This window comes from Apodemus sylvaticus, chromosome 10, assembly GCF_947179515.1.
Source record: "Apodemus sylvaticus chromosome 10, mApoSyl1.1, whole genome shotgun sequence".
NCBI lineage: Eukaryota > Metazoa > Chordata > Mammalia > Rodentia > Muridae > Apodemus > Apodemus sylvaticus.
The window spans coordinates 55,140,302-55,165,173 of NC_067481.1; the positions used below are offsets into that span (position 1 = coordinate 55,140,302).

A 24,872-nucleotide genomic window follows, 5' to 3' on the forward strand; every position below is an offset into this window, starting at 1 on the left:
TCCCGAACTTAAATAATCAGTGTGCCTTGACCAGAACATCCCGTTTTAGGACCTGGCTTCTCGCTTTCTGTACTTGAAGCGTGTTAGCTTTCTTTCCGGTTAGTGGTGTGCACTCGAGAGTTTTTGTTCCCCAAGAAAACTAGATTTGGAGACACTGTCACAGCTAAAGGTAAGACAGGATGTGTATACTACATCTATCAAGTGGTAGCAAAGGTTGCTGCTAAGATTCTAAAACGTAGCAAAGAATCTAGCTCAAGAGAAATCTGTTAGGAAAACCTCTTTTTAAGCTTTAAAGATGTGTGGCTACCCTAGCTCATCTTTGTGTGAGTCACACTGGGGGGGTTGCACAGGAACTCACACTCAGGCAGCAGAGGGTGACAAAAAGTTTATTCTGTGTTTCTCACAGAGTCAAGCAGGGGATAAAACTGGTGAAGACTCCAGTGAGCTTCATTCTTATGACTTGAAGGTAGTGGGTGGTAGGCCTTCAGGTTGACGCTCTAGGAGTCAGGTAGGTGGAAGGGCTCACATTGCAACAAGTGAGATGGGCCCAGGCAGTCACAGGTTCTTCTGAGGGGTGAGATAGATGCTTCAGCCAGCTCGGGCAGAGAAGAAGGGCAAAGATCGGACATAGGAGTCTAGCCGGGACCGAAAGAGCTCACTCTGCACGGTCTGTCCCAGCGGGCACAGAGGATTCTTCACAACAAACTCCACATACAGCTGTGAAAAGGAGGGTGTGTGAGCCTGATTTGAGACACTTTTCATTTTCAATCTCAAACCTGGTATAATCTCAGGAATTTAAGAATACATGGGTGGGGTGGGGTAGAGAGATAACTCAGGAATTAAGAAAGCATACTACTGCTTTGACAGAGGATAGTCAGTGCCTAGCTCCCATGTTGGTCAGCTCACAACTGCCTGTAACTCTCCAGAGGATTGGTCACTCTTTTCTGCCCTTTACAGACACCTGTGCTCATGTGCACACATACCCTCTACATAATACATATAATTCAAATAAGAAATGAGTTATTAAAAAAAAAAAAACCAAAACCCTGCACAAGCTCTTCCTTAGAGAAGCTATTACTGTTTAAAGAGCTAAAGGCTCGGGAGAAAACTGAGTTCAACAGGGATACAACACAGAAGGATTAGGACAGGAAACCCAAGGGACTCCTGGGGCTCTGGGAGGAGAAGGTTCCTTCGCCGACACTGACCGCACTGTAGATATGGTGTAGAACATCTCGGATAGGACCCACGCCCAAGTCAGTATTCATGACAACCTTGATTCCAGTGGGAGTCTCGTAGTAATGGAGTTTGTATCGGCTAGTTTGGAAAGACAGAAAGCCGTCCTTCCTGCGGAAATGAGTGTTAGGACAGGAGTGTAATCACTCCCAAAAAAATATTTGTATTGCCCTCAAGGTCTGCTCCTTCCTAGTCATATAGATAGTTTGTAGCAGACTCACTGAGTACAACCCCCCCCCCCCGATTTAATTGCTGCTGCCTTCACTCTCTCCCTACTTTCAGACCATCCCTGCAGCTGCTCCTGCTAAGCTTCAAGACTCTTTTTCTAGATTCAGCTTCTCTAAGACACACCTCCCCTCTTTGGGGCCACATGCCACTTCCATTCCAAACAATATCTCCTGTTCCCAAGGCTAGCTAGCCATCCCTTCAACACCCTTCCAAAACGACCGTACATGTCTAGCGGGGACATCTTGCTGACAAACGAACGAATGGAGAAGAGCATCCCATACATCAGCTTGTACTCCTGGAGGGAGAGGCGGTAGAATTAGATCTCGGTTATGGAGAGGGACAGGATGGGAATAGGAAGGACCTGGGATTTGGAGAAGGGGGACTGGACTGGGACTATGTGTTTGGGGTTACGCTGGGACCCTCCGATCACCTCTTCCTTAGGGATCCCTGCTTGCTTCTTGCGGTGCCACTCGCTGTAGTGTAGACACACTCCATTCCGGTCAAAAAGGTACAGATTGTGGACAGTCATCTGCAAGATAAAGAGCCTCGCTCAATGGCTTGCACCCAACTCTCTAGAACCTGGTTCTTCAGCCAGGTGGTAACCCCACCCCCGGACTCACCGGAATTGCTCTGAATAAGGGTGACAAGTTACTTCCGGTTTCTAAAGCCCAGCCGGGTCACAAGCGTCACCCTCAAGAACCTTAACTCCGCCCCGATAGTCTTACAAGACCCCGCCTCTCTCCTGAAGCCAATCCGTGGTAGCCGATGCCGCGCGCATGCGCGCCCACGTTCCCCGGCCTCCGAAGCCCAGTGATGTGCGGAGAGCTTGGTCTCGCGGGCGGGTGACGTAATTCGGTTGGAGGCGGGATTGCAAGCGGTGGGCGGGAGCCTGCCAACGGTTTTGAGAGCTTGTGTCGCGCTAGGAGGGGTGGCCTTTGGTCTTTCTCTGTGGAGGTTATAGTTTGGGGGACAGACCTCCTCATCTTGGCAAACCAGGGCCAACATGCTCAGAGTAGTTGGAACCAGGTGGTCGCGGTAGAGAATCCCAGGCAGCTGGTTGCTGTGTGTGTGTGTGTGTGTGTGTGTGTGCACGCCCCTTTTATTGTGATTACTTAGGGTGGGATAGGGAGGAATTCTACGGACCTCTGCTGTAGCTTTCTTATCAGGAAGGATTAGAGGGGCAATCCAAGGAAGTCGACTCTGGGTGGGACAGATGAAGTAGGGGCGGAAGGAGGGTGTTGTGGTATTGAAGTCTTGCCTCTTTCTTCACTAGAACCAATTGGACAGACATTGGGCCAGCTTTGGTTTGAAGTCTGTTTCAGTTTGCATATTTTGAGTGTAAAAAAAAGGTGACCATGGTTAACCCATGCCGAAACTGATTTGCAGTTTCCAGCACTCTAGTTAGGAGGAAGGAACTCCAGCGGTTCAGTCGCCCTGCGTGCAGGTCTTCTGTCCATTCCCTTGACTTTCCGCCTTACACATCTGCTTTTCGCCGTCCCCAGGAGTTGGGAGAAAGAATGTATTTGCCCTCTCCACGGTCTCTGGAGTCAGTGGACATTCCTTTAACCAGAAAGCCCCGATAGCGTTTGTTGAGAACCCAAAGAGTCTTCCTCCCTTCCAAATCTTCCTTCTTGGTGAACTTATTCACAAGTTCGGACTCTTCTCAGAACTGAGCCAGGAGTTCCCAGTTTCCCGCTGAGTCCAGTTGTCTCTTCACTGCATATGGCTACAGCAGCCCCCAGCCCCAGTTCTCCTCTCCGACCAGAGGACCTCCTGAGCGATTCAGCAGAGCCTCCTGGGTTGAACCAGGTGTCCTCGGAGGTGACCTCTCAGCTCTATACTTCTTTGCATCTCAGCCGGCAAGCAGAGGCCACGGCCCGCGCCCAGCTGTATTTAGCTTCTACCTCCTCACCTCCTAACGAAGCCTTAGACAGCTTGGCTCAAGAACTGAGTCGCAGCTTGTCAGTTGGATTGGAAAACAACTTGAAGAAAAAGGTGAGAGAGGTGTGTCTTGGAGATCTCTCGGGTATTAGAAGGTATTAGGGCCCATGGGCTTTCAGGTTAGCTTTGCTGTGGCTTGAGGCTATTACTAGATTTAAATTATCTCCACTAATACATAGATGTTTTTCATGCTTTCTTCTCACAGGAGATGTTTTTGAGGGAATGGCATGAGCCTATAGTTTGGGAGGTTATGCCACTTCTAGAGTTTTGCTTTGTTTTGGCATGGTTTTGTTTGGACAGACACCTGCCACTGTAGAGTGGCTTGGTGTCCTAGAAGTGGGGATTAGGTTTCTTGGAGCCAAGTGAGAACTGGAGTCTAAGGACAGCTGCAGCTCATGTGAAGGTCCTGCCAGCTCGAATTCCTGTGATTTGTGTGCACATGCATGTGCAGGGAAGATAGTTGTACTGGTGGAAAAGATACCTGATATGCAGATTGGCTGGATCTTCCAGACTGAGTCCGGAAGGCACAGCTGTACCAGGTGTCTGACAGGACATCCGCTCCTCAGTTGGCAGCAATCCCTTCAGCCTTGTCTTAAACCTGCTGCTTCCTTTACTTACTCCCCTCTGGCTTCTGTAAACAATTGGGGTTTGGGTTCAAGGGTAGACACCCCCCCATCCCCACCCCTCCACCGCCCCCCCCCCAACCCCCGGGTTTGAGTGCCTTCCTCAGATTTCTGAGGCCCATTTGGATCTTCTACCCTGAGTTACGATATCACTTCTGTGGCTTTTCTTTTTCCTCCCGCCTAGGATGGGTCCAAGCACATCTTTGAGATGGAAAGTGTTCGGGGTCAGCTCCAGACCATGCTCCATACCTCACGTGATGCTGCTGCCTATCGTAAGTCAGCTCAGCAAGTAGAGAGAGCACTAGAGGACAGCTGAGGTGTGGGGCAGGAGACAGCAGGGACTCTTGAGAGGAGACAAAGAAAAGGTGCCCATTCTCTGGGGAGAGGTTTGTGGCATGGAGAACTGGAAGGGCCTTTTTTTTTTTTTTAAATGCCCACCGTTCCTACTTGGTCCTTACTTTGGGGTCTCTTGGGCTACAAGCAGGGGATCCCCTCATTCCAGGAACTGGTTCAGAGAGACGGGAAGAGGACTCCTTTGACAGTGACAGCACGGCTACCTTGCTCAAGTGAGTGCTGCTGGGGTTCTGGGGCCCGCTTGCTTTCCTTACTTGTCACCCCTGATGTCATCCTGAGGGTGGAGAAGCTTGCCCCTGGATTTCAGCTCTTCTCTCTCTTCCTTCTGGAACCTGGGCAGTAGCTGTGGTAGTTGGCTCTCTCTCCTCCGCCCATCCTCTCCTAGAAGAATCAGCTTGTGTCTGCTGTTGTTAGGCCTCATTGCAGTGGGGTGATTGGAGGGAGGGACCTCACAGAGGGTCCTCTGTCCTGTTGGTGTATCTGCTTTTTGGTTCTCTGATATGTAAGACGCCACCGTGGGATCAGTGGCTCTCAAGGGTTCCCAGTCCTGACATTCTCTGTCTGGCTTGCTCAGCACCCGGCCTCTGCAAGACCTGTCTCCATCCAGCTCGGCCCAGGCACTGGAAGAGTTGTTTCCCCGCTATACCAGCCTTCGGCCAGGGCCCCCCAGCAATCCCCCAGATTTTCAGGGGCTGAGGGACGCACTGGACTCAGAGCTTACACGCAGAAAGGTGAGAGGCAAAGGTTTTCTTCCGAAAGTGGCAAGGTTAGAAATGAGTGGCCTTGGGTAGAGAAGCAAGTCTGATTGATAAGCCTGAAGACTGGGAGTTGGACTGTGTCTGTGGATACAGTCTGTGGACAGCTGGGGTGTCTTCAGAGAGGCCCTCAGTGGCTGTCCTGTGTAGTGTGTACCCCCACCACCACCACACACACTGCTGCTTAGAGTTATCAGAGCTCTGCCTCCTTCATACAACTTGTCACTGAGAACAACTTGTTGCTTCCTCTGAAATCTAAGCTCCTCCAAGGCCAGTGCTGTTGCTATGTCCTTTTCAGTACTGACTCTCACCTCACACAAAACCTTCCGTAGTGTTTTTTGAATGAATAAGAACTTTGTTGGCTTGCACAGAGCTTTAGAGCTATTGGTAATATGATGATTCTTTTTTGTTTGGTTGTTTGTTTGGTTGGTTGGTTTTTTTGAGACAGGGTTTCTCTGTGTAGCCCTGGCTGTCCTGGAGCTCACTCTGTAGACCAGGCTGGCTTCGAACTCAGAAATCCACCTGCCTCTGCCTCCCAGAGTGCTGGGATTACAGGTGTGCACCACCACTGCCCTGCTGATTCTTTTCCTTTATAAGACCCTTAATGTGTGAGGGGACAGAGAGATGAACAAGAATAAAGAAAAGGCAGAGTCACTGGTTGTCAACTTTGGAACTCTCTCCATTATTGTAAACTGCTGGGCCACGAGTGAAAGGCTCCCCAGTTGGTGTTCAGTGAGCTCCTCAGAGCAGGAGTAACTTCCCACACTTTACAGTGTGGGCTGCCGCTACACCTCTGCAAACAGTTGATGGGAAACCCAGGGAAGAGAATCGCTTGGAAGCTAACCACCACCTCCCGAGCTAGTAGGAGAAAGGGTTTGCAGGTCTTGGGTCTCAAGGCTCCTGCTCCAGAATTCGTGATTCTTTCTTTTCAAACCAGTTCTGTTTTGGGGACCTAAGCTTTCTTCTGCCCCCAGCCCATTTCTCCCTAAGGATGCTGCAATGTCAGTGCTGTGGTCAGACTAAGAATGAGCGTCACACATGCGCCTCGTGTTTCTTTCCAGCATTGCGAGCGCCACATTCAGAGCCTGCAGACTCGAGTGCTTGAGTTGCAACAGCAGCTAGCGGTGGCTGTGGCTGCTGACCACAAGAAAGATCTCATGATTGAACAACTAGACAAGGTGACAGTAGCAATCATTGGTGGACGGGTCTCTCTGTGGAGGGCACTGTTGCAGTGTCACTGGAGGTGGGGGCGGGTGGCAGACTCCCATATCATCTTCCTTTGTGCTGTTAATGGCCATCCTGCCTCAGCCTCCCCAGTGCTGGGATTGCAGGAGTGAACCATCATGCCCTGTGTAACCAGTGTGTGTGCATGTGAACAGCAGGGCAAGATGTTAGGTTTTCTGACTTGAGAGAGGGAGGTGGCTCGTGACTTGTAGAAAAGAGTGCAAAACCATTGACCTTGAAATTTCATTTTATTTGCCTTTCTTGAGACTCTGGCTCGAGTGGTGGAGGGCTGGAATCGGCATGAGGCAGAGCGGACAGAGGTGCTGCGGGGACTTCAGGAGGAGCGCCAGGCAGCAGAACTCACCAGAAGCAAGCAGCAGGAGGTGGGTAACCTGCATCAGGTGGCATTAGAGTCTGGATAGGAAGAAGTAGCCTTGGTATTGGGGTTCCCAAAAGCCTGGCCTGTGGCTTGTGGCTGTTGTCCTTGTGCCCTTTCCTCTACCATTGCTGCTGCTGTCAGATTTATATTACTAGTGGCTTCCCTGTTTCCCCTCCCCCCACAGTCTTGTCTTTGGTGCCCTAGGTCATTTAGTAAACACTGCTTCCAAGTGTCCATTGCTAATTATTTCTGAAGAAGAGGTGTTTTCCTCACTCTCATTGTTGTGTGTTTTTCTTTTCTGAAAGACAGTGACCCGCCTGGAACAAAGCCTTTCTGAGGCCGTGGAAGCCCTGAATCGTGAGCAGGAGGGGGCCAGACTACAGCAGAGGGAAAGAGAGGCCCTGGTGAGAAGGCTGCCTGGAGACCGGGGCTGAGCTGCTCTAGATGAATTTATAATTGGCGGGCACTTGGGCCCTGTGCTCAGGCCCGTCCTCAGAACATTAGCTCCGCTAATCTCTGAAAACAGCTCTGCTGCCAGGCAAATTGGAGAGCCTGCAAATTATATTCTTTTTAAAACAATAAACAAGGCTGGAGAGATGGCTCAGTGGTTAAGAGCACTGACTGCTCTTCCAGAGGTCCTGAGTTCAATTCCCCAGCAACCTCACGGTGGCTCAACCATCTGTAATGGGATCCCCTGCCCTCTTCTGGTGTGTCTGAAGACAGCGACAGTGAACTCACATACATGAAAGAAAGGAAGGAAGGAAGGAAGGAAGGAAGGAAGGAAGGAAGGAAGGAAGGAAGGAAGGAAGGAAGGAAGGAAGAAAGAAAGAAAGAAAGAAAGCTTTAAAAAAAAAAAACCAAAGTTTAACCCATCTGAAGTGCTAGATGTAGTGTCTCAGGCCTTTAATCTCAGCACTCTTGAGGTAGTCAGAGGCAGGTGGATCTCTGTGAGTCTCACCTGCATTATATGGTGAGACCTTATGTTCAAAGTTCTGATAGCTACAAGTTCAGGATCAAGGTGCTGGGTGGGTGGCTTTCTGGCTTGCAGACGGCTAACTTCTTGCTGTTCCTTTACTTGGCGAAAAGGCGAGATGTGCCTGCTTTTTAAATAGAGTATCTTTTATTTATTTTTTTACTAATCTTGTACATATGAACTGTGTCTTGATAAAATGCACCCCAAATCTTTTCTTTTGGGGGTAACTGCTGTAGTCAGTTGACTGATCCTGTTGGCTTGGTCACATGCCAGTCTCCTGCCGTAACCATAGCTGCTGTGTTCGTGAGTGCACTGTCTTGTCATGTTCAAAAGACAGCATTTCCCAGCACACCTCCCTGCACTCCTCGTGACATTCCTGAGCCTTGGGCGGGAGTCTTGGTGTGGATATAGAGGCCCTCATTTAGTTGCTTATTTGTAATACTGTCACCCAGTTCTGAGTTTCCAAATTAGCTGTTGCCCAATGAACAAACTGGAACTTTTATTGCCAAGGTTGAGGACAGCACAAATCTGTGTTTAAATATGAATTTTTAAAAATGTGCTTTTACTTTATGTGTATGGTTGTTTTGCCCTCATATATGTCTGCACACCATGTGCATGCCTGGTATAGAGGCCAGGAGAGGATGTCAGATCTCCTGGGATTGGAGTTAAAGACAAGTATGAGCCACCATGTAGGTCCTGGGGATAAAACTCAGATATCCTGGGAAAGCAGCTGACCTTCCTAACCACGAAGCCATCACTGCAGCCCTTAAACATAAAGATTTCAGGAACATTTGGACATCATGTCCATTTAGCAAGACCAGAGTAGTAGGTTCCCCGGACCTATGGCCTTCAGGCTTTAGGCTTCTGCTGGGCTCACTGTACCAGGTGTGCATTCCCTCCTGGGGAGCAGCAGGATGGTGATGTCACCTACTGCATTATAGCCCAGTGAGCCACTCAGCCATCTCACCTACTGTATTACAGCCCAGTGAACCACTCAGCCTTAGCTTTAGTGATCACAGTTTATCGAGTGCGTACTAAAAGTTGACTTTCTCCCGGTGCTTTAGGAACAAGAAAGGCAAGCCCTGACTCTGAGGTTGGAGGTGGAACAGCAGCAGTGCCAGACCCTCCAGGAAGAGCGGGATGAGGCGAGGGCTGGGCAGCTCAGTGAGCACCGGAAGCTGGAGGCTCTGCAGGTTGCTCTACAAGAGGAAAGGCAGGCCTGGATCAAGCAGGAACACCAGCTGAAGGAACGCCTTCAGGCACTGCAGGAAGAAGGCCAGGCTCAGCTGGAAAGAGAGAAGGTAGAAAAGGCAGAGGGAAGGGCTGGGGTGGAAACGTGGGGGAGAATTAGAGTAAGGTGAGATGATAGAATATGGAGGTTAATAGGGAACAGGATAGAGAGTAAAGAGTTGTACATGGAAGGCAAGATTGGGGTTGAGGACCAGTGTGAAGATCTGGGGGCAACAGATACACGAAAGGCCAAAGGTGACATTAGACAGAAATGGAGAGGTAGGATGAACGGGAGGAGGGAAGATGGAGCGTGACTTGGAATCAGTAACCAGGACTTAGGAGGTGAGGCATGCATTAATACTGGATTTTCCTTTGCAGGGGAACAGCCAGAGGGAGGCCCAGGCCGCTCGGGACGCCCAGCAGCAGTTCGCCCTGCTGCAGTCCGAGGTGCGGCGGCTGGAGGGGGATCTGGACACGGTCCGGAGAGAGAGAGACGCGCTGCAGCTGGAGATGAGCTTGGTCCAGGTGAGCCCCAGCAGGTTCTTGGGGCTGCTCTGTAGCTGAGAGAGCAGGTGTGAGCACCCCCAGAGACTTGGGGATCACGGGAGACTCGCCCATCTCAGGCATTTGAGGCTTATTATTGGTTAATTTAGTAATATTCTGTCTTAAACTCCACTATTTCCTTTCTGAAGCCAGTTTCCCACAATGTGGGCTGACTGACTCACTGTTACATTTAGACTCTGCTGGTTCAAATCTGAGAGGCCGTATACTGTTCTTAAAGAGACAGTGCCACACTGTCTGAGTCAGTGCACTCACTGACTGAGAAGTTGAAAGTTTTTGCCAGACCTGACCCCAGTTGGCTATATTCTGCTTTGTATGTGTGATTACTGTATCTCTTAAACATTTTATCTATCATTGTATATGTGGTATGATTATATGTGTGTGGGTGGATTATACCATGACACGTATGTAGAGGTCAGAGAACAACTCTTTCCTTCCCCTCCCCACCCCCCATCCCCCCCACCCCCGCTTCCAGGGAGGAGTTGAACTCAGGTTATTAGGATTATGTGCTAAACCTTTTAATCTGCCGAGCCATGTAAGCAGCCCGTTATGATGACTGTAGGGACGTCTGCTGATGTGTGTCTCTGTGTGTGTGTGTGTGGGGGGGGGGGTCCAGGAGGATGATGTTGACTTTATTTACTTGGGAAGTTCCTATAACAGCTCATAACCTGGCTCAAAATCGTACCAAAATTATCATATACAATTAGGTTGAAAACCTTGTTTCAGCCAGGCCTGGTAGCACAAATCTATAATTCCAGCTACTTGGAAGGCTGAGGCTGGAGGATCTCAAGTTATAGCCCAGCCCAGGTTTCAGTGTGAATGTGAAGTCAAGGATAGCCTAGACAAGTTAGTGAAAGCCTGTGTCCAAAAGTAAAATGTAGACCAGGCAGTGGCTCAGTGGTAGAGGCACTCAGCATGTGTGAGCCCCAAGGTTCAGTACCACCACTGCCACTGCCACCACCACTGCTACCACCACCGCCGCCACCACCCTTTCTAGGGCTGGAGCGATGGCTTGGTAGTGAAGAGCACTGGCTGCTTTTCCAAGAGACCCCGGCTCAGCTTCCAGCATCCACATGGCAGCTGACAGCCATCTGTAGTTCCAGTTCTACCGGATCTGTCACCCTTTCTTGGTCTCGGCATGAACCAGGCACCAGCATGGTCATTTAATTCTACTTCTTAACTTGCTTTCAGAAACTTGTCGATTGGACCTTAGTAAACATTTTACACAGAAAACAGAGGCCCACAGTGGTCAGAACTAAACTAATGGTCAGAACTAAATTCACATTCTACCTGCCGGAAAAATCCATACACATTAAAAAATAAGAGCTTCGGTGTAACAGTACATCGAATCCTAAACTTACTTTAGTTAGCTTCTGATCATCTGCTAAAGAGGGGGTTGGCAAACTTTCTGCAAAGAACCAGTGCATAAATATTTTTGACTCTGTGGATGGTGTGTTCTCAGTTGTAACTACTCTGCTGTGACAACTCAAGAGCAGCTATGGAAGTGAGTGGGCGTGGCTACGTCCCATCAGACTTCATGACAAAAAGCAGGCCTTGGGCCTGAAGCAGAAATTGAGTTGTAGTTTGCTGTTCCCTGGAGTGGTGGAACTGCTCGGAGAGAGCCATGTTTCAGTCCCGGGGGACACGGCATTGAGCCCTGACTTGGGAGGACTTAGTTCTGACCACCGTGGGCCTCAGTTTTTATATATGAAGTGTTTGCTGAGGGCCAGTGCATGAGCCACAAAGAGGCTTAAATGACCAGTCAGAGGGGAGTAAGCAAGGAAGCCGAGCCAAGAATGACGCCTCCGTGTTGTTCCCAGCTCAGGGGCTTCCACAGGGAAAAGCACCACTGAGGCAGGGGTCTCGAGGGTGCGCCTCTGTCTGTCTAGGCACCACTGAGGCAGGGGTGTTGAGGGTGCACCTCTGTCTGTCCAGGCACCACTGAGGCAGGGGTCTCAAGGGTGCGCCTCTGTCCCAGGTCTATACAAAAAACAGCTACGAAGTTTTGGGGTATATGGGGTTTTGTTTTGTTTATTTATTTGTTTGTTGCTTATTTTTAAATAATTTTTATTTTATATGCATTGGTAATTTATCTGCATGTGTATTGGTGTGAAAGTATTAGATCCCCTAGAACTGGAGTTGCAAACAGTCGTGAGCTGTCAAGTGGGTGCTGGGAATTGAACTCATGTCTTCCTAAAGAGCAGCCAGTGGTCTTAACTGCTGAGCCCCCTCTCCGGCCCCCTGTTTATGTTTTAGACAAGGTCTTGATATGTGGAAGTTGAGTAGCCTTACCCTACTGCCTCTGACGACCATGCACTGGCATTCAGGCAGGAGCCACTGCACCTAGCTTGGGTATATGGGCTTAAAGCTTAGAGAAAAGATCAGAATAAAATGAAAGATTTGGGGATTAAGAGATCTAGTAAAAACTATGCCTAGAGGCAAAAGCTTTTTATATACACTTTAGAATTATCTGGCCCACATGTCAGCAGATAGCAGAAAAGAGAGAAAATGGTGCGGCTGCAGACCATCGCAGGCAGAGCAGTCAGAACCAGAGACCAGAGAGAGGTCCTACAGAGGAAAACTCACCTAGGCAAGAGGCGTGGCCTGGGGGTCAGGAGCTGCAGTGACCCCATAAGAGACAGAGATGGAGAAACAGCCACTGTGGGCTTAGAACTGGTCTCTTGGTACGAGAAGTAGCAGTCAGATTCTGGAGAGAGAGGGAGCACAGGGGAGAGAACGGACGGACTCTCGAGGCCTCCTGGTCTCAGTAGAGGTGATAGGCTGTCACCTCAGACTCGCAGGCTGCTTTGACGCTTCCCTCAGCCATTTTCTTTTGTCCAAAGCCATTTTCACTTGTGTGTGCTTCTGTGATATGTCTCGTGGTTTAGCAAAGAAAGGGAATCCGAGTCCCTGTCCAAGGCAGAGTCCCTGTCCAAGGCAGAGTCCCTGTCCAAGGCAGAGTCCCTGTTCTTGGTCCTTTAGGCAGGCGAGGGGTTGTTGGTGCCGATCTTGGTTATATTTCCCACACTTGAAAGGCTCGTCGCAGATGTAATTGAGCTGACAGTCATCCATCCCACCTTCCTTTACTCCCAGGCCAGATATGAGAGCCAGCGGATCCAGATGGAGTCAGAGCTGGCTGTACAGCTGGAGCAGCGGGTGACCGAGCGGCTGGCAGAGGCTCAAGAGAACAGCCTGCGGCAGGCCGCCTCCCTCAGGGATCATCACAGGTAATTGGGACTTAGTAGATAGTGTTTCCGTGGGGCGAGCTTCCTGCCCACGTGCTCAGAGCCTCTTGTCCTCTCCCCGCATGACCCCAGTGCACTGCCAGTCCCGTGGATTAAGGTCTTCGGCCCTCTGGGAGGGTTGCCGTGAAGTGCTATGGACAGGCACACAGCCTCCAGGTGGGGCATGGCCGCCCTGAAGGGGTGGACGATGAGGGATGTGTCCAGCTCCTTTTGGGACAGTGCTGCAGCGTGTCGTTCACAGCTGCTCCAGGGGCCGTGTTCCTTCCTACCTCAGCTTTCTCTCACCCTCCTTCACCGTGGCTTCTGGAAGTGTTGCTGTTTTGTTTGTTTTTGGGGGGCTGGGGAGGTCTGTTATTCTCTTTAAAGAAAGGGTCTTGGGCTGGAGAGATGGCTCAGCAGTTAAGAGCACTGATTGCTCTTCCAAAGGTCCTGAATTCACATCCCAGCAACCACATGGTGGCTCACAGCCGTCTGTAATGAGATATGACACTCTCTTCTTGTGTGTCTGAAGACAGCAACAGTGTACTTACATATAATAATAAATAAATCTTTAGCCGGGCGGTGGTGGTGCATGCCTGTAATCCCAGCACTCTGGGAGGCAGAGGCAGGCTGATTTCTGAGTTTGAGGCTAGCCTGGTCTACAGAGTGAGTTCCAGGACAGCCAGGGCTATACAGAGAAACCCTGTCTTGAAAAAAAAAAAAAAAAAAAGAAAGTGTCTCACTTTGTAGGCCAGACTGGCCCTGAACTCACAGAAATCTGTCTTGTCTCTGCCTTCTGAGAGCTGGGACTAAAGGCATGTGACACCATGCCTGGTAGAAATGCTTTCTATTATGTCATCTTCAAGTGGACATGGATTATAGTCCTATAACCCCAGCTTGGGTAGCTGAGGCAGGAGGATTGCAAGTTTGAGATGAGCCTGGGCTATGGAGTGAGATTCTGTCTCAACCAAACCCAACCAAACCCAACCAAACCAAACCCAACCAAACCAAACCAAACCACTCCACACCACACTACACCACACCGATTAGCTAGTCTGTTGCTTTCCTGTAAACGCTCACAGCGGTCTTTGCTTTTGGGGAGTCCGTCCTGTGGCTTCAGGCTTGTTCTTACCGTCCATGTGCTGTGCCTGGGCCGGTGATTGCAGCCTCTGTCTTCCTGACCTGAACCCACAGCAGTAAAGGTCCCTGATGGAGAGGTGCTGAGTGGGAGGACCGGGGATGAGAAATGGGACCAGCAGGTCTTGTATAAGTGGGTGACTTATGCCGAGCAAGTGTACTCAGAAGTGTAGCGTCATATGTACTACATATATGCAGGGAGCAGGGGTCCATAGCCAAGCTCAGCTAAGAGCTGAGTCGGACAGTGCTGGCAAGGAGAGCACAGGACGCCTCGGCCACCGCTGACAACCATAGGGCGGGGAAGAGCAGGGTCCCCAGAGACTGCAACTTGACTCCCTTAGGAGACACTCGCCCCTGCCCTGGACCGGCCTTGTCAAGCTCCCTCCTGGACGAGGACACAGCACCAATGGTCACTTTGTCTTTTGATTAGGTTTAGCCTCTGAAGAAGCCTTGGGTAGCCGGGCTTCCCACATCTCCCCTTACCTACACACATTCTGTCTTTTTCTCATTGGTAATGTCTTTTGGTATAAAAATGGCTTTGTTTGTAATTACATGTATGTACATATATATCTGTGTTTAGATATGTGCGAGTGAGTACAGATGTCTGCGGGGCCGGATAAGGCGCTGCAAGCACCATTAGCCACTCAGTGTGCTGCTGGGAGCCAAACTTAGGTCCTCTGTAGGAGTAGTACACAGCACACTTAACCCCTGAACTACCGCTCCCGACCCCTGATGGTAGCTAGCTCCTGTCTGTGCTCTAAATCCCTCCCTCACCTTGACCTTTCTAGGAAGCAGCTACAGGAACTCAGTGGACAGCACCAACAGGAACTGGCCGCCCAGCTGGCGCAGTTCAAGGTAGAAATGGCCGAGCGAGAGGAGCGCCAGCAGCAGGTGGCTCAGGACTATGAGCTCAGGTACTGGCCTCGCAGGTCTCTCCATGGGAAGCCCAGACTGGGGATGGCGGGGAGAAGCCTTCAGAAGATCTGGCCTCCTCTAATGTAACCAAATCCGTAATTATTTCAAACGTCTGATACTGCACCTGGCCTCTTGTCCTAAGCCTCTGTTTTCTTTTTTTTAAGATTTAGTTATTATTATTTGTAAGTACACTGTAGCTATCCTTTGACACACCAGGAGAGGGTGTCAGATATTATTACGGATGGTTGTGAGCCACCATGTGGTTGCTGGGATTTGAACTCAGGACCTTCAGAAGAGCAGTCCGGTGCGCTTACCCACTGAACCATCTCACCAGTCCAAGCCTCTGTTTTCTTAAAATCTCTAAGTCACCTCTTTAATGTGTGTGAATTGGGGGACTATGTGTATGTTCCTGTGGGTGATATGGCCATACCATATGTCTCCTCCACTTGGTTTTTTTTTTTTTTTCTTTTTTTTTTAAAGAATTATTTATTTCATTTATGAACTATCTTCAGACACACCTGAAGAGGGCATCAGATCTCATTACAGATGGTTGTGAGCCACCATGTGGTTGCTGGGATTTGAACTCAGGACCTCTGGAAGAGCAGTCAGTGCTCTTAACAGCTGAGCCATCTCCACTTGGTTTTTTGAGACACTGAGCTTAGACTCACCGATTTGGCTGGACCTGCCCACCATGGAGCTCCGGGGACCTGCAGGGATCGCTCAGCACCGGGCTTCCCTGTGTGCTCCAGCCGCTCACTGCCCTCAGTGGGGCCCTAAGTCAGGCCTCAGGCTTGCACAGCAGGCAGGTTGCCAACTGAGCCGTCTCCCCGGCCCCTCTCTTCATTTCCTCAGACTGGCAAGGGAGCAGGCTCGCGTGCGTGACCTGAAGAGTGGTAACCAGCAGCTGGAGGAGCAGCGGGCGGAGCTGCTGGAGCGGCTGCAGGCCATGCTGCAGGCCCACTGGGAGGAAGCCAACCAGCTGCTCAGCACCACGCTTCTGCCACCCAACCCTCAGGTAGCCATTGCCCCAGAGAGCAGCTGTCCTGCCCAAATATCCCTTTTCTCCATGGCCATAGCCCTCCAAACATGTCCTGTTCCACTGGGCATAGCTTTGGGGTTCCGGTACATGTGAATGAATGTGTGGGAGTAGTTTGGTGGAATGATGGCTAATTAAATTAGGACCGGAAGTAGTCCTGAGGCTAGGGAGGTGCTGTCAGTAGAGGGCTTGCTTTATAAGCATGAAGACCCGACTGCATTCCCTGAAACCAGTTTAAAATTTGGTGGAAATTAGGTGCTACCCATTTCCCTGTGGAGGGAGTTCAGGAAGTTTATAGCCATAGTCAAGTGTCTGTGCTCAGTCTGTCTCTTTGAACCTCCCAGGTTGTGAGCTTTCTCTCTCTCTCTCTCTCCTGGCCAGGCTCCTCTTGCTGAGCCCTCCAGCCCTGGGCCTCTGGAGCCAGAGAAGGGGGAGAGGAGGCTCTGGGCCATGCCTCCCACGGCTGTGGCCCTGAAACCTGTGCTGCAGCAAAGCCGAGAAGTGAGGACTGATCTGCCTGGAGCTCAGTCTGTTCTCTGTAGCACCTCCCCAGACCTGAGCCTCCTGCTGGGACCCTCTTTCCAGAACCAGAACTCCTTTCAGCCCTTGGAACCCAAGCCTGACGTGACTCCACCCACAGGTGAGTAAGGTCACTGGCATTCTCCTTATGCATGGAGAGCTTACCAAGTTCCCTCTGACAGGAACACGGGCCTTTGGTTTCTAGATGTCTTACCAGTCATGAATTGCAAGGAACAGAAACACACTGAGTAAAGGGAGGCATACATGGGGCTGGGGCTGGGGCTGGGGCTGGGGGCAGGCGTGCTGTAGGAACAGTGGTGGCACTTCTCTCTGCGCAAGTGCTCCCCACTCTACACCCCTGCTTCTTTCTGCACAAGTCTCCCACTCTCCCACTCTCCATACTGTGGTTCTCACTCCTTATGACCGTGGCTCGTGTATGGCCCTGACCAGTCATCACACTTGAGTCGCGCCCAGGCTCTTCGAGGGTTCTTGCCACTGGATGGGCTGACTTTGATGGATGGCCACCCCCGGATAAGTGAGCTGTGACGTAGATGAGTAGGGTTGTTTGTAGTTGAAACACGTTGATACAGGGTGACTTAAGAATGAAGAGAGTACTGAGGTTTGGAGTTTGTTCTAAATACAACACTCGCATAGGATGTGTGAACCCCAGCACAGCAGAAAGGACCTGGTGGCACACACCAGCACTCAGTGAATGGAAACAAAAAGGTCGGAAGTTAAAGACCATCCTCAGCTACATAGTGAGGTGGTGTTCAAGTTGTTTTTATGGTTTTATGTGTATGAGTGTGCTGCTGCATGCAGATATGTGTCCCTCTCTAGCACCTACACAGTGAATTTGTGGCCAGCCTCGGATGGATGTACAAACTCCTGTGAAAAAGAAAAGAAAGATGGGAGCCGGGGGTAGGGCTCCTGCCTGTGATGCCAGCACTTGGGAGCTGGAGGCAGGAGGATAAGAGGTCAAGGCCATGGCTGGAGCTGCGTCAGTGGCAAAATGCTTGCTTCCCCCATGTGAGGTGCTGGGGTCAGTCCCTAGGACACCAGAAGAGGGAAGTGTTGGCTGGCTGGAGAGAAGGCTTGGGAGTAGGAGCACCCGCTGCACCTCCGCCATGCCAAAGCCAGCGTGTGACCTTCACTGTTACCTCTGCCTGTGGGGCCTATGAGAGCTGTTCTTGGTTGTCAGCCTGACTACTTCTGGAAGGAATGAACTGCAGTCCAGAAATGGAGGGCATACCTGTGAGAGATTTTTTACTTGGTTGAAGTAGGTGAATTCACTTCTAGTCCTGACCTTTGAGGTCGGAAGAGAGTGAGACCCTGGGCGTGTCTTGAGCATCTGAAACAAAGGCAGACTAATCCCACTGGCCACACCTCCTAATAGTGCCACTCCCTGTGGACCTATGGGGGGCCATTTTCATTCAAACCACCACAGAGTTGGAGAGACTAGAATCACTGGGGCATGTAGGCCCAGCTCCAGGTTCAGTGAAAGATTCTGCCCCTAAGGATTCCTCCTTAGGGACAGACCAGCAGACCAGCACCCTTCTCTGGCCATGCGTGCTCTTGCACACATAAACACTCATTTTGTTTTTACATTATTAGCTTTATATTTGTGTATGCATAAGCACATACATACCATGATATTTATGTGAAGCCATGGGGGTTGATTTACTCTTTATATAAATGTGGGTCCCAGGAGTCAAACTCAAGTCGTCAGGCTTGGCAGTCAACTGCCCTAACTGGCTGAGCCATCTTAGAGGCCTACCACAAAATGGAGGTGGGGTTTGCCTCAGATTCATTAAGATAGCCACACTTGGTCTTGAACTCTGATTTTCAAATGCTGGGATTATAAGAGTGCATTCCCACTCTGTGTGCTGTGGTGCTTGCTGTTTGCTAGGTAAGCACTCGGGTGAGCTGCATCCCAGTCCCCAGGAGGGACCTTTCTCCTCCCCTCCAGAGCTCTTCAACTCTGGTACCATCTTTCCTGGGTGTGGTCCCTCTTACATTTATTTATTTGTTTTAAAGGTTTTTGTTTTTTTTTTTTTAATTTATGTGTTATGGGTGTTTTAACTGCATGTATGTTTATGGACCAAATGTATGCCTGTGGAGGTCAGAAGAGGGCGTTGAACCCCCTGGAACTGGAATTCTAGACAGTTTGAGCCACCATGTGGGTGCTAGGAGTTGAACTCGGGTCCTCTGGAAGAGCACCCAGAGCTCTTAACCACTGAGCTGTCTCTCCAGTCCCTGCTCTTCCATTCAATGGTACCTTTTCTTTGGGAGCACTTGGTAGGTCATTTGGTGAGGGACTTCTTTTATATACAACACACATGCCTGCCAGGGTACCTGTCTCACCTTATAGCTGGACCCTTCTCTGCACTGGAGGCTTTCGCTGCTGATCACAGGGCAGAACGCCCGTTTCCTGAGGACGACCCTGGATCTGATGGTGATGGGCCGCTAAAAGCAGGGCTGCCACCTGCCTCTCAGCTTGAAGGCCTCAAGAATTTTTTGCAGCAGGTACTATACCTGAGTAACTTCCTGGCCTGTGTGTGTGAGAGTGAGTGTGTATGTGTGTGTGTGTATGAGTGTGTGTGAGTGTGTGTGTGAGTATGTGTGTGTATGTGAATATGTGTGTGTGTGTGTATGTGTGTGTGAGTGTGTGTGTGCGCGCGCGCGCGCCTACATGCTCATGAAGTGTGTGAGCCAGAAGCCAGTGTCAGCCATTTTCTTTTATAGCTAAATTGTTTTTTCAATGCTATTTTTATTTGTTTTTTTATTGGTTCTTTTATTTATTTACATTTCAAATGTTATCCCCCTTCCCAGTTAACCCCCCATCCTCTCCCCCATCTCCCCATCCCCCCGTTTTTATGAGAGTGCTCACTCACCCACCCACACACCTACCCCCTCCCGCCTCAGCACCCTAGCATACCCCTACGGGGGACCACCACAGGGCCACGGGCTCCCCTCCCATTGATACCGGATAAGGTAATCCTCTGCTACATGTGCAGCTGGAGTTATGGGTCCCTCCATGTGTACTCTTTGGTTGGTGGTTTAGTCCCAGATGTATCCAGGCTGGCCTCACATCTCTGCCTCCTTTAGCAAATCCTGCTGGCATGCACCACCACAACCAGCAGCCTTTTCTTTTTCTTTCTTTCCTTTTCTTTTTTTTTTTTTTTTAAATGAGACAGTGTCTCTGACTGAGCCTCGAGTTTACTACCTGGCTGGAGTGTCTGGCCAGCGAGCACCCAGGACTGTCCTCTCTTCCCTCTTCCCCGCAAAGTGCTGAGACTTGAAATGGCTGATCCACCCTCCACCATGCCTGGCTTGCTTGCTTTTTTTTTTTTTTTTAAGAGAAGGCCTCACTATGTAACCCTGGCTGTCCTGTGACTCACTATGTAAACTAGGCTGGCCTCCAGCTCACAGGGATCTGCTGTCCTCCCCAGTGCTGGGGCTAAAAGCTGAACCATCATTCACAGCTATGCAGCTTTTGTGTGGATGTTGTTGGGGATTAATTTCAGATCCCCATGTTTGCTTGGTATCATGGAGCCATCTCTACAGTCCCTTCCTGGCCTTTTTTATTTATTTATTTTTTTCTTTTTGGTTTTTTTGGATTTGGTTTTTTTTCGAGACAGGGTTTCTCTGTGTAGCCCTGGCTGTCCTGGAACTCACTCTGTAGACCAGGCTGGCCTTGAACTCAGAAATCCGCCTGCCTCTGCCTCCCAGATTACAGGCGTGCTGGAATTACAGGCGTGTGCCACCACCTCCCGACTCTTCCTGGCCTTTTTAAGGACCAGTTATTTGTCTTAGCAATTTCTTTACCTCATCCTTAGTCCATAATTCTCCTCTGGAACTTAGGTCACTGATCCTAGCCTTGGTCATCTCTGTTGCCCTCAGAGCCTAGGTTTCTTTCTACCAGTTTTCAAAAGGAGCATCCTGCCTTCTTCCCGCAGCTGCTGGAGACGGTACCTCAGAGCAATGAAAACCCCTCTGTTGACCTGTTGCCCCCTAAGTCTGGTGAGTCTCAACTCTGAAGAAGGTCAGGACTGCCAAGGAGATGTGGGGATTGGTGATCTGGGATGGAGTAGGAGCTGGAGGTAGGATTTGGCTCTGCCCCATAGCCTACAAAGGGCTTTGCCTGTCTTACCATGTAAAACAAACCTGAATTAGAAACAAGTTCACAGTAGTTTTCAGTAGAGAGATTATACATATTTATTTGAATTTGATGATAGGATCTCATTCTGTAGTCCAGACTGGCCTCAAACTTGCTAAGCAAATCGGATTGATCTTGAACTCAGAGCAACTAGCCTGCCTTAGTCCCCAAACACTGGCTTTGTAGGAGTGACTCACAGTGCCTGGCTGGAAATTGGATTCCATTTCTAAGTTAATTTATCATTAAAACTGGTGGTGTTAGAAAGTTACTTCTGGTACTTTTCAATGTATCCTTAACACCTAAAATAACTAAGTCTAAAAGTTCTCCTTGACCAGTCAGTTTTGCTAAAGTACATTGTGATCATTGAAATATCATACTTAACTATTCTTTTCCTACATAGTACATAGAGAAATGTAACCAGGGACAACAGGATTGTCATCTTTGCTGCTGAGACATGATCTCACGTAGTCAAAGGTGACCTTGGACTCTCCCTGCCTTTGTTCCCTAAGAATTGAGTGTATAGGCATGTGTCCCAATGCCCAATTTTATTTGTGCTGGGGATTGAACCCAGGGCCTCAGAGCAGAGCCTGCGCAGCCTGGTTTTTTGCTTACCCCGTGTTCATTGCGCACCCCTCCCCTCATGCCAGGCTCTCGGGCTGTCTCGTCTTGGGAGGAAGCCCCTCAAGTGCCCCGACTTCCACCTCCTGTCCACAAAACCAAAGTGCCTTTAGCCATGGCGTCGAGTCTCTTCAGGGTCCATGAGCTCCCCTCAGCCAACTTGCAAGTCAGCGGTCTCAGCACTGGCTCCCTGGAGAGAGGTAAGGAGCCGGGGTGTGCCAGGGGAAGGAAAGGGAATGCGGGAGGCCATCTGAGGTTCCTGGGGAAATGGGACGAGGCTGGGAGAGGAGGCCTCAGTAACTAACTAAAGGTGCTGCCTTGTTGCTCAGGTACAGATGGGCTCAGCCCCCCAAGGCAGCTGATGGAAGTGTCTGAACTGTTACGCCTGTACCAGGCCCGGGGTTGGGGTGCTCTGCCTGCTGAGGACCTGCTACTGTACCTGAAGAGGCTGGAACATGGCGGGTATGAGCCTGGGAGAGCAGAGGATGGGCTCCTAGCGCGGAATCGGGATTAGGAGCTGATCAGGCCCAGTGTATCTGCTCAGTGCGGTCGTGTCCTTCGTGGGGGCCACAGCGGGTGGGGGATGAAATGTAGAGTTACAATTTCCTCATCTCTCTGTTTCCCTTTCTACTAATTGTTATTCTTAGGCCCCGGCCCATGTGCCCATACTTCAGTTTTCTTCCCTTTCTACCCAGAAGCTCAGAACTCAGAATCCCAGAATTTTTATTTATCTGAGAACTTTTTTTTTTTTAAACAAATCAAACATTTACTCATAGTAAATCATAAGGAAATTTCACTGTGCAACCCTGGCTAGCCTGAGCTCACTGCAAGGCTGACGTCACACTCAGCCACCTGCCTCTTGCCTCTGCCTTCCAAGCTCAGGATTAAGGTGATTTTTTGTTTTGTTTTGCTTTTGTTTCTATTTTTTTAATTTCTTAATGAAATGAAGTCAGTAACTCAACAGTTTTTCAAATCAGACATTTGAATACAATCCAAAGAAGCACTGATTTGATACATGCTGAGGAGTGACGGGGTTGGAGAGACAGCTCATCTGGTACCGTGCGTGCAGTCCTGGCTGAGGAGCTGGGTTTGATTCCAGAGCTCATACTGAAAAGCCAGGCACAGTAGCATACCCTTGCCCTCCCGGGGCTCCTGGCCTGGAGCCAGCCTGGCCAGTTGTTGAGCCTCAGGCCAATAAAAGACCCTGTTTTATAAACTAAGATAGCTAGATATGGTAGCATGTATCTTTAATCCCAGCACTTGGGAGGCAGACACTCAGGAATTTCTGAGTTTGTGGCCCACCTAGTCTACACAGTGGGACCCTATCTCAGAAAGATAAAAATGGTTCCTGAGGATAGCTCCTGAGGAACAACACTGGAGACTGTCTGTCCTCATGCACGTGCACCTGGGTGCCCAGCACAAAAGCACAGGCTTTGTTTTCTGTAATTAAACTGTGGTTTGTATGTGAGCAGAAACCCCTCGGCATGTATGGTAAGAACATGGCGATGATTCATAGTGGGCAGTGGTCCCGAGAGCCGACCGAGTGTTGAGGCAGTGTTCACTGTGGTGATGGCTGGCACGGTGTATAACATGGGTGCTGTGTGTTCACTGTGGTGATGGCCGGCACGGTGTATAACATGAGTGCTGTGTGTTCACTGTGGTGATGGCCGGCACGGTGTATAACATGAGTGCTGTGTGTTCGCTGTGGTGATGGCCGGCACGGTGTATAACATGGGTGCTGTGTGTTCGCTGTGGTGATGGCCGGCACGGTGTATAACATGGGTGCTGTGTGTTCGCTGTGGTGATGGCTGGCACGGTGTATAACATGGGTGCTGTGTGTTCGCTGTGGTGATGGCCGGCACGGTGTATAACATGGGTGCTGTGTGTTCGCTGTGGTGATGGCCGGCACGGTGTATAACATGGGTGCTGTGTGTTCGCTGTGGTGATGGCCGGCACGGTGTGTAACATGGGTGCTGTGTGTTCGCTGTGATGATGGCCGGCACGGTGTGTAACATGGGTGCTGTGTGTTCGCTGTGGTGATGGCCGGCACGGTGTATAACATGGGTGCTGTGTGTTCACTGTGGTGCTGGCCGGCACGGTGTGTAACATGGGTGCTGTGTGTTCACTGTGGTGCTGGCCGGCACGGTGTGTAACATGGGTGCTGTGTGTTCACTGTGGTGCTGGCCGGCACGGTGTGTAACATGGGTGCTGTGTGTTCACTGTGGTGCTGGCCGGCACGGTGTGTAACATGGGTGCTGTGTGTTCACTGTGGTGCTGGCCGGCACGGTGTGTAACATGGGTGCTGTGTGTTCACTGTGGTGCTGGCCGGCACGGTGTGTAACATGGGTGCTGTGTGTTCACTGTGGTGATGGCCGGCACGGTGTGTAACATGGGTGCTGTGTGTTCAGACCCAGGGCTGTAGCGGCGTCTCAGAGCAACACCACCCGGAACTGCAGCACCTTGGACTCATTTGGGCTTGATTTTCAGTTAATTTTTGATTATATCATATTCAGAAACTGTTTCTGTGTTTTTTCCTTTCCTTTTTTAAATCTCTATTTTGTGGTGCCACACCACAGTTTAAGAAGCTTAGATCCAATCCAGAGTAACTCATTGGATCCCACAAAGTCTCCTCCACGTGGGCTGCACCTCCCAGTTCTCTTTCTCTTGTTTTTGTGGGACTAGAAGGGCTCTCCTGTCTGAGTATCTTCCCAGACTCATTCTGCCTGCCTGGCTGCCTGCCTGCCCTCCTCCCCCGTCTCTTTCTCCTCTCCTCCCCTCCCCTCCCCTCCCCTCCCCTCCCCTCCCCTCCCCTCCCCTCCCCTCTCTTTTCTTTCTTCGAGACATGATTTCTCTTTGTAGCCCTGGCTGTCCTAGAGCTTGCTGTGTAGACCAGGCTGGCTTCAAACTGGGATTAAAGGCATCTCACTTTCCTAAGAGAGGGAATTGGGGAATTACGTCCCTGCCCCCACCTTGTCCTCATTCATACCCTTGATTTTTATGGCAGGACTGATGGCCAAGGAGAGCTTGTCCCCAGAAGAAACACAGACTCCCGTTTGGGTGAGATCACCCGGAAAGAGGTGAGGGGAGCAGGGGAGAGCAGGGCTCCCCACGCCCCCGGCTAGCCCTGCCACTCAAGGTCCGCTCTTGCTAACTCTTTCACTCCCCGCCTCGCCTTCCTGCTCACTGGTTGGGGCCTCTCTGTACACCGTGTCTTTCCCCTGTGGGACGGGAAAGAGAGGGGATATGATGATGGCTTCTTCTTTCTTCTCCATTCTCAGATCCCCTCCCAGGCTGTCCCCCGACGCCTTGCTTCAGCCCCTAAGACTGAAAAGCCTGCGCGGAAGAAAAGCGGGCACCCTGGTCCCGGCATGAGGAGCCGGGGCGGCATCTGGAGATGAGGCCATCCTCCTCCTCTGCCGTTCATTTTAATTAGTGCCCTGCTGTCCGTCTGTGTCAGAGGAATCTGGAAAATGGAGATTTTGTAGGAAGCTACTTTGTGAAGAAACCTTCAAAAATCCTGTCTCGGTATTTTAGAATATATTTCTTTTCTATGAGAAAGCATATGGAGTCTTTGAGGCTGGCATGTGACCCGGTGTCTGAGTGGCCTACGGCTCAGTGTGTGCTTGCGGTGCTTGCTGCTCCGTAGTGGAATTATGACTGACTCTTCTTTTTGTATAGTTTGTATTTTGTATATTTTCTGAAATAAGTATGTATTACTTTAGTGATTAAAAAAAATCTCCCAAACTTTTAATAAAAGAATAAATTA

At 50.2% G+C, this 24,872-nt stretch overlaps 2 protein-coding genes across 10 annotated transcripts; one reads left to right on the forward strand and one right to left on the reverse strand.

Moving 5' to 3' along the window:
- Window positions 1-42: 42 nt before the first annotated feature.
- Cntrob (centrobin, centriole duplication and spindle assembly protein) lies at window positions 43-24,872 on the forward strand. 9 transcript variants are annotated; one of them, XM_052195156.1, is made up of 20 exons: window positions 43-169; window positions 3,318-3,456; window positions 4,210-4,297; window positions 4,507-4,591; window positions 4,954-5,110; window positions 6,196-6,312; window positions 6,625-6,741; window positions 7,043-7,141; window positions 8,775-9,011; window positions 9,319-9,465; window positions 12,595-12,728; window positions 14,651-14,776; window positions 15,630-15,792; window positions 16,195-16,453; window positions 18,701-18,855; window positions 20,289-20,352; window positions 21,136-21,306; window positions 21,436-21,568; window positions 24,111-24,183; window positions 24,385-24,871. In XM_052195156.1, exons 3-20 carry the CDS (start codon window positions 4,234-4,236, stop codon window positions 24,502-24,504), a joined length of 2,421 nt encoding a protein of 806 aa, XP_052051116.1. In that variant the 5' UTR covers window positions 43-169; window positions 3,318-3,456; window positions 4,210-4,233; the 3' UTR covers window positions 24,505-24,871. The 9 variants fall into 9 exon arrangements, with proteins under 9 accessions (XP_052051116.1, XP_052051117.1, XP_052051109.1 ...); XM_052195157.1 differs by lacking the exon at window positions 3,318-3,456; XM_052195149.1 differs by lacking the exon at window positions 43-169 and having other exon boundaries at window positions 2,262-3,465; window positions 24,385-24,872.
- Window positions 371-2,192, reverse strand: Trappc1 (trafficking protein particle complex subunit 1). Its single transcript, XM_052195159.1, has 5 exons — window positions 2,082-2,192; window positions 1,892-1,990; window positions 1,686-1,756; window positions 1,206-1,344; window positions 371-717 (listed from the first exon to the last, which is right to left on the reverse strand). Exons 2-5 carry the CDS (start codon window positions 1,988-1,990, stop codon window positions 589-591), a joined length of 438 nt encoding a protein of 145 aa, XP_052051119.1. The 5' UTR covers window positions 2,082-2,192; the 3' UTR covers window positions 371-588.

Coding starts and splice junctions, on each gene's coding strand:
- Cntrob (XM_052195149.1), top strand. CDS start 3,184: ATGGCTACAGCAGCCCCCAGCCCCAGTTCTCCTCTCCGACCAGAGGAC. Junction 9,466..12,594: donor TGGAGATGAGCTTGGTCCAG/GTGAGCCCCAGC, acceptor CTTTACTCCCAG/GCCAGATATGAGAGCCAGCG. Junction 12,729..14,650: donor TCCCTCAGGGATCATCACAG/GTAATTGGGACT, acceptor TGACCTTTCTAG/GAAGCAGCTACAGGAACTCA.
- Trappc1 (XM_052195159.1), bottom strand. CDS start 1,990: ATGACTGTCCACAATCTGTACCTTTTTGACCGGAATGGAGTGTGTCTA. Junction 1,757..1,891: donor CAGGGATCCCTAAGGAAGAG/GTGATCGGAGGG, acceptor CTCTCCCTCCAG/GAGTACAAGCTGATGTATGG. Junction 718..1,205: donor TACACCATATCTACAGTGCG/GTCAGTGTCGGC, acceptor TCCTTTTCACAG/CTGTATGTGGAGTTTGTTGT.